This window comes from Aythya fuligula, chromosome 1, assembly GCF_009819795.1.
Source record: "Aythya fuligula isolate bAytFul2 chromosome 1, bAytFul2.pri, whole genome shotgun sequence".
Taxonomy (NCBI): domain Eukaryota; kingdom Metazoa; phylum Chordata; class Aves; order Anseriformes; family Anatidae; genus Aythya; species Aythya fuligula.
In genome coordinates this window covers 198,260,546-198,273,268 of record NC_045559.1, presented here as the reverse complement: position 1 = coordinate 198,273,268, position 12,723 = coordinate 198,260,546, and the positions used below count along the sequence as shown (strand labels likewise).

The 12,723-nt window shown below is 35.6% G+C and overlaps 1 protein-coding gene across 2 annotated transcripts in view; it reads right to left on the bottom strand.

Moving 5' to 3' along the window:
• Positions 1-12,723, bottom strand: part of GRM5 (glutamate metabotropic receptor 5) — a 278,368-nt gene that overhangs the window by 14,996 nt on the left and 250,649 nt on the right. For both annotated transcript variants that reach the window (XM_032208117.1, XM_032208118.1), the window contains exon 8: positions 10,303-11,242. In XM_032208117.1, coding sequence (XP_032064008.1) covers positions 10,303-11,242 — 940 coding nt within the window. The remainder of the gene's footprint in view (positions 1-10,302; positions 11,243-12,723) is intronic.

Below are 12,723 nucleotides of genomic sequence, written 5' to 3'. Positions count from 1 at the left end.
GTAGAGAATTAATTCCCAGTAATTCAATCACTGCAGTGCTTTATCACCAAACACTTTGGAAACCTACTCTGTTTTACAGAGCAGTGCTCTGCACTTTCTAGAAGGGGTCAGGAGAGAGAATTAAACTCAGTCCTGCGCTAAGAGAAGCAATGTCTGTATTGCCTGAGCTTTGGCAATACTCGGTGAACATATTAGAAGGAAACACAAGTATGACTGCTCAGATTTGAGGAACCATTACATCTTCTCCTTGTCACCTTCACCTTCCACCAAAACTCATCTTGTAGACCAAAATTAATGGATATTATGGGAAGTAAGGGTGGAATCAACATACTCAGTGATACCAATAGTCATCTATTGCAATGCTTTAGAAACCATGTTTAGATCTCTTGATATGTTTCCCCCTACTTTTATATTTTTTATTTTTTCAGTGAAGGTGTGAGTCCATGTATTAATGAGTGCTTTGCATAGTCTTTGAATATGGACTATTTTTGATCTCTTTAGGCTATGTCTTCACTTTAGAGACAGGTGTTGGCATCCTGGATATATATATATTGAATGTAGTGCTAAGCAAATCTAATTTCTTGTGTAGGAGGAGAACTATCATCAGTTCATATTTCAAATGCAATCTCATAATGATATGCAGAAATGTATTTATTGAACACCAAATGTGTACTTGGCACTGTTTAGACCCAGAGGAAAAGAGTAGGTTTGGTCAACAGGATTTTTCTACTGCAAGGTAGGAGCAATGTCTCCATGAAATTGTACTTTGCAAGGGTGGAAAAAGTGACATTTCCATGGGAACATTTAACAGGACAGAGAAAGTAGAGCCAAATCTGACTGTAGGGCAAGGGCTAATCCTGTACTGGGGACATAAGTTCAACATTGCACTTATTAATTCCTAAGGGTCTTGTTAATTATTAAGATTACAGGTTTTGGTCTGAGATACTGAGCATGGTATAAGTGTCTAATACTTAAGTATTAGACTAATACTAATACTCTATAGACTAATTACTAATACTAGACTAATACTAATACTAATTAGACTATACTAATACTCTTTCTGAATCATGTTTTTCCCCATAAGTTAACAGTAATAAAAACAGGTGATATTTATTATTTCAACCCCAAAACTGTTTTTCTCTATTTTGGAATGAAACTGAAGCAAGACTTTTTAAATCCCTGAAAAGGGAAATTAATAGAGGAGAGGAGAGGAAAGAAGAGAGGAGTGGGGATTCAGAAAGCTTAATAGTGCATTGATGAAATATTGTCTCTGGTTTCCATTGCTTTTACTGATTTATTTTTTTTCAGTGCAGTTATGCCTGGTACTTGGACAGACAGCTGAATGTTACAAACCTGTCCACTTTTCCAGGCCCAGTTATGTATGTAAAATTTTATGTACAAGTAGTATTTTTCACCTGCACTATTGTGGCATTGTTATTAAGAAACAACAAAGGTCTTGCATTTCAAGAAAGGTGTTTCTCTTTTCTGATGTTTTTTATCAATTCAATCCATTATACTATCCTGTGTATTTCATATATTGACTCATATATTTATATTTAGTTTTCTAATGTTTTGCATCTTTTCTGGATTCTGAAGTGTAGTGTTTTTATATATTTTAGCAACCCCCTGGCTTGAATTTCAATTGCAGATTTTAGAAAATGTCTGTAATCAGAAACAGTTCTAAATCAGCTGATATTCCATCTCCTCTACCTCTCTATACCAAATTCCAGTATTCAAGTACAAATACCATATTTATAATTCATACAAGCATTTTCATACTGACATATGTCTTGTTTGGACCTAGGCTAGAAGTCTTAGTCTTCTGTTTATCAGATTAAATAATTGACAGTTCATGCAAAATTTTGATCTGGAAAGAACCAGAAGTTCCTTTCACAGAAAAACCTGCGTTCAGGCCAGATGGTAGTGTGCAACAGAATTTACATCCTGCTTGCAAAATGGACATGAGACCATATGCATGGCTTGTCTGTCATATTCTTCAGCATGAGTGACAAAGATAATATTGATATGGAATAGAGTGACATTTATTTGTCACCAGAATTTCAGGAGACAGGTTGGAAGATGAAACACAAAGAAAAATGTGTAGGCACTGCTGTTAAAAAATAGAAAACTCCTCAGCTCTTCCTCTTAAGAAAACAAGTTGCTGGTCCCATCTTCACTATTCCTGAATTTTTTTTTTTTTTTTATTTTTTATTTTTTTGTAGTACTAACGAGACTGTATTTTGCCATCTAGAACATATTTGTGCAAGAGTAGACAGGGAATTGTTTATAATTTAATTTGAACAGTTCAGCTACGGTATTTGATTCAAAATGATGAGGACACTGTCCTAATAATATAAATAACTACAAATATTAAGCTTGAATACTCAATGTGCTCAGTCAATGCAGCCAAATAATTTATATAAATCAATCAATATTTTAATTAAATTTAAGTTGTGTATAAATTCAAAACAACAACACTAGCACTGCACACACATTAAAATTCATTGTAATCAGGGCAGTCAAGAATACCAATTCATTGTACAGAGGGAATGTTTTAGCAACAATTCATCAAAATATTTCAGACCTAATTCCTCTCACTGAGTTTCATAAAATATTCTTTAATCATCTCACAATATTTGAAGTTTAATTAATCACAGCATCAAGCTTGTTCAAAAAGACACCAGGAGAATATGGAAAAAATGAACGACTTAAACCATTCAGTAATCTCACCATCCAAGTTTCTGTAGCATATTAGATTAAAATATGTCAGAATGATTCATTTGGGAAATGATTCATTAATAAATGCAGACTAATCAGTCAAATGAATAATAACTTCCTCTAAAGAGTCAAAGATTTTTTCCTGCATGTCTCAAAATTCTCTTCTAGCAAGACTCTGAAGTGACCAACTAATACTTTGTAGTATCGTTATGGTTAGATTTCATTTCAGAAATAAGAACAATCCCCTTTGAGCCAGACCTCCAACTCACGTGAATTGTTGTTCTCTAATAACATTACATAATGTATGAAATTGATCTCCCAACTCCATACACACTCCATACCATACACACAAGAGTTAGTTCAAATAATTTAATGTATTAAGAAATTATTTGCTTATCCTATAAATCTTCAGGATTTCAAATAACATTGACATACTTTTTTTTTTTTTCTTTTTTTTTTTTTTTTTTTAACATTGAGAGAAAACCAGAATCATAACGTTCTTTTAGTGTATATTTTAGTGTACGGGTCTTTTAGACTCAGTCTGGAATCTCTCCTCTGCCATCATTTGGCATTGAAAATCACTGCTTTTTTCACCAGCTTAGAAAATAACTGTCTTTTCTAATCAATGCATATTTTATTCAAGACAGAATGGTTCCACCAGGCTTCAGGAGGAAAACAATCCATCCTGTCTCGATTGCTGACAGGCTGTTGATACAGCTCTGTATAGGAGGTGATATGCCTGTCTTGATCTCAATATTAGGAGGTTACCACCTCTTCTATACTCGCTTACATACTTCTGTGAGAAAACCAGTGCAACTACTTGCAGAAAAGGCAGAACCAGTTATATATTTGTTATATATTAATGTGTGGATAAGGAGCATTGTGTTTTTCTTGTTTTGCCAGGCAATGGACCTGATGGAGCGTTAGTGCATCATAAGACCACTCTGATCACCAAGAGTTTCTCGGCCCTTAACCCATAACCCATAATGCATGCCCTGACAAAGCCTGGTAAGTAAAAAGTTTCTCAACTAAGTTTGGAGGAAAACTCTAACATTCTTTCTATCATCATTCAAAACGTGTCAAAGAAATCGTTCATGTTGCATATAAAAGACAAAATTGGTATTTGTACTTTAAGAAATGTGTTTCCATAGAACATGCGGTGGCAGAAATTTAAGATCAGTATCTTTCTCAATGAGTATGCATGTTCTAAATGCCAGACAGCTTCAGCTTTCAACAAAATTTCAGCCCCCCCCCCCCCCAAAACGTACACACACTTCTTTTTTTTTCCTACTCAGCTAAATCAGGTTTGTAGGTTTCCTATCTTTTTTACAGGTCTGAAAGCTTCAAGTCAGATAACCACTCTGTTTTATCTCTCAGGAAGTTTATCTTATCCCCTGTGTTACGGGGAATTTGAGTCTCTTATATTTATGTCAGAATTCCTCATTCTGGTACGTATACACATATTATTTATTATAAGAGCATTTGATTACAGCTTGACAGTTGCCAGGGCTTCAACCCATCTACTTATTCATGGATGTGACACTCCCAATCAAAATTTGACTTCTAGGCCGTGCAGACTGTATGGACTGTATCTTGGAGCCCCTTGGCAAAGTGCACATAACAGTGTCAGAGGTTTATTCCAAGAATATTTGGCTGGAATATCAATAATAAAATGGAATATCAATAATATCAATATTATTTAATTATTATTAATAATAATATAAAATATCAATAATAAAATAATAAAAACATTTTAATAAAATGTTATAGTCAGACCTTTCAGAACTTTCTGTAACAGGTAAGATTAGTTCTCCAGTAAGTTCAAGCCTGAGTTCAGCTTTTTTTTTTTTTTTTTTTTTTTTTCAGTGTTTTAAATGAATTGTTATAAGTTTCAGAATTTTTTGAATGTTTGAAATTTTTCCTGTAGAAAAGAAAGCAGTTCTTTTGTTGTTGTTAGTGGCTTTTGTTTGTTTATTTTGTTTTGTTTTGAGAATTTTTTATTCAGGCTTCTGAAAAGGTCATTTCAATATTTTGATACTGAGATAAGACATTCTGATGTATGACGTAGTACTTCAACTGCAATACTTTTAAACCATAAATGGCAGCTTCTAGGTGGATCCAAGCACAATTTTCTTGTTTTGTGGATCAAAACATCTCATTTGCATTGTCACAAAACAGATATAGACAGACATAAGAGGCAAAAAGAGAGAGAAAAGATAGAAGAGAGATGGGGAAAAAATAATAGTAGCTCCTTGCAGAAAACAGAGTGCATAATGTAATGGTAGACACCAGTTCCCAAAATGCCTCATTATGGCATGGTCTGGGACATATTGGTGTAAATACTAATTATAACAACTGGTGGTCCAAGGCTGAATCCAGTTCAGTGGGAAAACCTACCTTTATCATCACTTTGTCCCCATAGGAGACAGGAAATGGCTGTCAACAGCTTGTGCGCCTTGGAAGCTGAATGATACCTGTGCAAGGCAGGTATCATAGTGGACCCTCACACTGCTGCCACTGTTCCAAAATAATGTTTGAGAAAAAAAAAAAAAAAAAAAAAAAAAAAAAAAAAAAAAAAAAAAAAAACACAACTCCGAATGACATGTACTTCTTTGGTGAAGTTGTGAATATCTTTGTCTACTTTGAATAAGGAAAACCAAAATTAATAGTGATTTATATGAGTGTAGAATTTATAGTGGTTCACCTGAGGGTGAATACTGGCTTACCAGAGCAAGGGGACCCCACTCCCAAAAGAAAGATTTCAGTTCTATCGCTTCTGCAGAGATGAAAAGAACAACACCCAGTTCTGCAATCACACTGTGGAGTGACAAAATTCTTTACAGGGCAAGATAAGGCATTAACATATACATACATGTAAGTGTGTAGTTCATTTGCTTTGACAACTAACATTTCTGTTCAATTATTTAGGAAATAATACCTCATGGACTAGTAATTCCATGTGGAAAGAAACTGCCACAGTGGGCTATTAATTTTTAATTTCAATGAGATCTGTAGATTGATGGGGGTAAGTGTGTATGATAAGCTGCAGAAATAGCTGTGCATCTTTTCTGTTGTCTGGAGCTGAGATTTTCACATCTGGATAGAGGAAGTATGCATAGTACAGGAAACGTATTTTGAATACAGCTAACGCTATCTGACAGTCTGGTGATTCTTTTCTTTTGAATGATCATATCTATCTGCTTGGTTAACAGATCAGAAGTAATGCTCAGTCCTTTACTTAAATTAATAGTCAGAAATAATAGAAGAAATTTGACTGTCAACAACACTGTCACAGGGAGAACGGTCAACTGGCAATTAAAAAAAAAATCCTGCAGCACCTTAATTCATTTCTTCTGTCTCTCAATGCCACTGCAAAAAATAAAAAATAAATAAAGGGGGAGGAACGTGAATTAAGGCTCTAATCTTCAAGCAGAGAGAATTATTTTGGGATTACAGTGGTGTTTTCTGAACCTCTTCTTTCAGAGGTTTCTGCTTCACTGCCTAAATAGTTTCACTCTCTGTGTCCAGGTCATGGCTTGATCTACAGAAGGATTCCAGGATCCTCTTGTCTTTCCCTTAACATGTTACAGGCTGGAGCTGTTCAGAATTTGATGCTCAAGTGACTAAGCAGTTCTTGAAGGTGTTTTGGAGACCTCCAGCAGAAGAAGTTAAGAGCAGGTAACACTGTGTCATCCACAACTAACAGTGGGAGAATTCAAGAGGATGGGCATGGGCTGCACTGAGAAGAATTTGGAGTAATTTGAAGGGCACAGCAAAGAATATTGGTAAGACTGGAAATAATGTCATGTGTGGAAGAGACACAGTGTTTATGTGTGTTTTTAACACTTCTTTGTGTTTCTCAGAACAGGCAATTACCTACCTTAAAGGAAAGAAAACTTGCCTTTTGCAGGTGGAGGGAGATGTGTGTGTGTTTAAAGGGGCAGCATAAGCTTGGAAAATGAAAATTCTGTGGTTTGGGTCATTTAACAACATGTTAAAGAAACAAACACCTACAGCAGTTAAACTGATGTGTGCAATTTAGGGCAAAAATATTAGAAATGTAAAAGGAGCACTGAAACATCTGTTTTATGTCCCAGGCCAAATTAATGTAAGTGAGACTTTCTGGTGTGTAGCTCTTGCTAGAAATACAATATTATCAGCTCTTGTAGGAGAAACACACTCCTTATCTTACCAGGATATGGAGTTACTTGAATTGAGGAGAGGATGAGCCAGCCTGTATTTCAGAGAAAAGAGCTGTGTAGCATATGTGATAACAATTCCTGGGACCATAAGGTAAGAAGATTTTTTTCTCAAATTATTTATGGTCTTCCTAGTCCCCATGAAATTGACTGATAACTGGAAGCAGGAAGTACAGATGCTTCTCCGTACAGGTTGTGTGGCTTTCGCTCCAGCTACATGGTGTTCAGGATGCTTCTTTGTGGTGTTGTTTCTACTAATGTCTACTGTGGTAGCCTTGATTTGAAATGATGGTAAAATATATTTTGCTGAGTACTGCTGATTCATAATAGCCTACATGAAATAGTTTTCATTTCACTGGGTAAAGAACACTTTACCCTGCCCCTTTACAGACTTCGTTTGTGAAGATACATTCCAAGCCACAATTTGTCTGAGTTTCTTAATTGAAGAGCACCCCATGGAAAAAGTCATTTAGGACTGTAACAGATGTATTGCTTATTTAGGCAAAAACAGTCTTGTTATCTGTCATCTCTCAGCTGATGTAAGAACTCTGAATGGAGCCTTGGCATTATCTGTTTGACAATGATTTGATGCAATACTACACTGCTATAAATTAGTGTCAAGAAGTAAAATGCTAATGATAGGGGCCCCTCTCTGCACTGGTGATTTAAATAGCGTATTTCTTTAAAATTCAACACTGACTCACTCTCTTTTAAATAAACCCCCTTCAAGCTATTTAAACAATATGTAGCTCTACTGCATATTTCCTTTGATTTTAAATACTTCAGTGTTTACCTGAAAAACTATCCAGACAACCTTTTGAACACTATGCTGAATAACACTGTGAAAGATATTAATTTGTGTACTTAAAAAAATAAAAATGTTTGAACATTAGAAAAATGGTTGGACTCTGGTTGCTCATGCTCTACAGTGAGCAGAATTGAAGCTGAAAGCAGCTTTCTGTTCTTTCTTGGAGATAATATCAGACATAGGTGAATTCCTGAACAACATTTAATTTTTTTTCAGTATATTTAAGGACTGTGTTTCATTTTCTTTTATGTAAATAGAGAGGCATTGATTAAAGAATTTCTCATAATTGATGGAATCATTTTCCTCTTGGATTCACAAATACTTCAGGCACATAATGGCTAAGCACAGATAAACTCATTGGTACCATCATAGTTTAACCAGCTGAGAATTCAGACACATACATTTAGAAGTGTTTCCTTTGTTGCAGTTTCTAGTGTTGATGAGCATTGCTGATGGCATGAAAGCCTGTCTCCAAGTTTTAACTGAAACATTCTAGTTTTTTATATCTAGGTATATATGCCAATATATCAACCTCATCCTTCTTCATTCTTAAACACCTACATCTGACACACTCAATGCTATTCAGGACTGAAGTTATTTCCAAGATGGTGCTAATGAAAAAGAAATCACTACCAATTACAATCTATTATGTTTTACTAAGAACTCTCTACTACAGGTATTATGTACACATTGAAGCATATAAAGAAATGGAAACAGAGTCCTCAAAAAGAAGAAAATATATGTTATCTTTAAGGGTATTTAATAGCAAGTTACATTCCTTACTCATCAGAATAAAACAAAGATTTTAGAGCAATATCATTTAAAACTGGGTCTTAATAGATGACAAACAAATCCTTCCCAACTCTAAGTACTTCCCATCATCTAAAACTTCATCTTGCCCAGGATAAAAAACTTGTGAGATGGCAAACGAGCTCTGCAGCAAAAGTGAGGGAAAATAACAATGATCCCAAAGAGCAAGAAGGCCCTTCTGTTGAGGATATATTATGAAGAATATCTCTTTCAGCTAGGTTATAGGACTTCTGGCCTGAATTTCTCAGGTCATTCATGTATACAAAAAGAGGCTGTAGAGCCTTTGTAACCATCACTTAAACTGGCACAGAATTTATCATTTTGAAACAACTTCTTAATCTGCACCTGTAAATGAACTGGAAGATAACACTGTTTACAGATCATAAGCATTAAATATCTTGTAAAAAATAGATCATTTCTGTACCAATTAAAAGTCACTGAAAGAGAATCATGAGTAATGTTCTCACAGAAACAAATCATCATTTGGCATAATCTGCCCTCTGGGTGTTAATATTAAAATCCTGTCTAGGGTCTAAACTGTGGTTCACAAAAAAATTGAAGTATAAATTGTCCTTGTTCCATGATAAGTCCCGTTGTGAACAATGGCATGTCTGGAAACATTCATATTATCAATCCTAAAATCCATGTGTATTTCTCTGAGGAAGGAAATAGAGCTACCTGTCACTTCTAGGCAAGATATATATGGCTGAGGAATGACAAGACTGTTTTCCTGCATTGTAATTCATATAGGCCGAATTCCTAGTTTAAGTTAACAATTAAATAACCCCAAGTCATCCCCGTACCACCCATATCAAAAGTGAAAGGAATCAAAAGATGAAAATGAACCACCAGGATGGTTATGCTCCAGTGTCTATGAGGCTACACAATATTTGCACTCAAGAATTCTCCTTTTTCTTTGGTGTTCACTCAATGCAGTTTATATATACTGAACATACAAGCTGTCTTCATGACCACTGAATTCCGATAATTTCTTTGGAAGAAACAAAGAAATATCTATCAAGGGGGTATCTGGTTAATGTCAGGAAGGGTAGCAAAAGTGGGGCCTGTGAACTTCTGAATTTGATGGAGTTAGGAAAATGAGTATAGAAAAAGGTATCAAGATAGATAAAGAAGAGAAGATAGGTAAAGACAAAAAGAAAAGTCAGGAAGAGATGGTAGAAGGAAGGAAAATCAAGGGAATAGGAAAGTAAAGGCATAACAGAAGAGTCATATGAAACAAATCCTCAGATGCCTGAGAGTAGCTCACGATGCCACTTGTGTTGACTGCTCCACCTTGATTGTGCAGCATTAGCAGCAACCCTATTGTTGTCCTGTTGTGACTAGAGGAAATATATGGTACTATGCAATTCATTCAAGTGGAAGAGGTTGCAAGAGTGCTTAAGGACAAGACAATTAGTTATATATATATATATATATATATATATATGTATGTATATGTATGTATATATATATATTTAACTCCTAAGATCTCGTTTCCTTCCCTGCAACAAGTGTACGGTTGATACAAACCTTTTTTCCATCAATGTAATTGTTTGCCCATTGCTCTGTGTCCAACTTTTGTACAGCGTTTTGACTAAATCAGACCTTGGATCTTTTACAGATGTGGGAGAGAGGTCTTGTTCTTCTCCCAGTGCAGAGGCAAACAGAATTAATATATCTCCCTTTGTCTTTTCACTATTTGTATTATTAATTAACTCTCAGAAGAACATAGTTAATTCCCCACACTCACACAGTAGCAAACTTTACCTAAGGGTTTCACCAGATGATCCCCTTCTTTTCCACAGGTTCACCAGGCTGCTTGACCGGCTTGCAGCCGAAGATGACTTTCCATCCCCTACGTGCATGCGGACCACAGTCGATGTGGTGAACGCGCTGCGTACATTCCTTTCAGGCTTAGCAAGGATGATATAGACCTTGGGCACAAACATACAGCCAAGGGCCACCGTGGCACTCAGACTCACTGAGAAACACATGGTGATTATCTTGTAGTTGCTTCCAAAATATATTGGCACAAAAGCCAGCCAAATGATGCAGGTGGTATACATTGTAAAGGCAATATACTTCGCTTCGTTGAAATTAGCTGGGACATTTCTTGTCTTAAATGCATAAAAGGTGCAACTCAAAATTAATAATCCATTATATCCAAGGGGAGTTACAACACCCAAGTTGGTGGTGTTACAAATCAGGTAGACCTCTCGGATGCTTGGGTAATCATGCATTATATCAGGTGGCTCCATTATAAAGAGGGCAATAATTATGCCTAATTGTATACATATCAAAATAAATGCAATAACCAGTTGGGCACAGGCACTCATGAACCTAGGTTTCTTTGTACAAATTTTCTTCTTGCTGCCAGCCAGGATTCTTGCAATGCGGTTGGTTTTAGTTACTAGAGCAGAATAACTCATAGCTGGGGAGAGACCTATGCCAATTCGTTGAAGATAACAGTAAATCTGTTGAGGCTTTGCGATGAGACAGAAAGTGCACAAGTAACCCAAGCAGATGCCAGCTAGAATGATATAGCAAAGTTCTCGGCTGGATGATTTGACCACTGGAGTATCACGGTACATTATGAATATAGCTGTAACAAACAAGGTGGCCAGCAGACCCAGGCATGCAAAAACAACTGCTGCAATTGGTTCGGGATCACCCCATCTGAGATACTGGACTGGGATGAGGTCACAACCTACAGAAAAAAACAAAAACAAAAACAAAAACAAAACAAAACAAAACAAAAAAGAAGGTAAATTGAGGTATGCAAATTACAAATGACTTCACAATTTAGGACTTAAACAATCAGATTGCTTGCTGTTGGCTGGGTTAGACAGAAAGGGGTCAGCCTGTCTCAGGGTGGGTGGTGGTAAGGGACTTTTTCCCTATGGGGAAGGAGTGCTGGGCCTTTACCTGTCTATTCTCAGCAGTGAGGGTACTCTGGACATCAACCAGTCCAAATAAATTACGGAGTCTGGGACCTCAATATCTTGATGATCAGGAATAAATGGAGGCATCATTTCTGGGGGAGAATTTCTACATGAAAGAAGTCTGGTCCTTCCCTTTTATTTTCAGTGGAGCTTAAAGTATTTTCAAGGCTGTAACTGATATTCTTAATGTTAAAATATTTCAATGAAAATGATATTAATATTACAATTAGATCTTCTGTCATTTAATTATTTCTGTATTCTATATTTCTATACAATTAATACTATAAAAATATAAGCAACCAAAATACAATGTTACAATCAATAGATTTTGTGGCAACATTAGAAGGCAAATAATTCTGCATTCCTGCAGAAACATCAGAAGAACTGGAGTAACTAAATCTTTGACATTACTGCAGTTATAGGATATACTTTTGCAGTCAATTCAGAGTAACAAAATTTTGCTCTTAGTGAAAGCAGATTAATTTTCCATTTGTATTTTAACTGCTTTGGTGTGAAAAGCTTTCTGTTGTAATAAAGTTATCACTATGTCTTAATGTAACAAAGACATTTAGATTTTCATGAAACACTCCCATGAGCATTCATTGACAATATCTATTTGACTCCTTTTGGTTTTAAAGGGTTTACTTATACAGAGTGAGGGAGACAACAAGGTATTTCATTCTGACTTCATCAAGATTAATGTAGCACAGGAATGGCATCATTAAAATTAGTTTATACCAGTGGGAGAAAGGTGAATACCAGAAAGCATACTCTGGTGTGTGAAGATATACCCCATGTGGGTTCTTCCACAAGTTTTATGAATGTGACCTCTAAATCCATTTCCAGATTCACCAAAATTTAATAAATGTTTTGGAGAAACAATTTGTTACTAGCTTCTAATGTTACTATAGATTCTTGGACAGGAAATTTGAAGAGAAAACATTTTTACCTGACAACTGGCCTTTACAAGCAGACAATGATATAGAGTCTGACTTTTGCACAGTTTCTAACACTGCAACAGAGGTGAAACATAGCCAAGCATTTCTCACTGTTTTCAGACTATTTCATGCCTTCCTTGTTTTATTACCCTTTTACCTTCTCTTAATAAAATACCTGAGAAAAGAGATGATTTTTTTTTTTTTTTTCCTCCATCACTTGGTGTATTTTGCAAGGGGAAAAGGGGCATGTTAAACTATGCAATGATTTATTCTTTAATTAAAATTTAAGAATTAGATATTCTTTATAA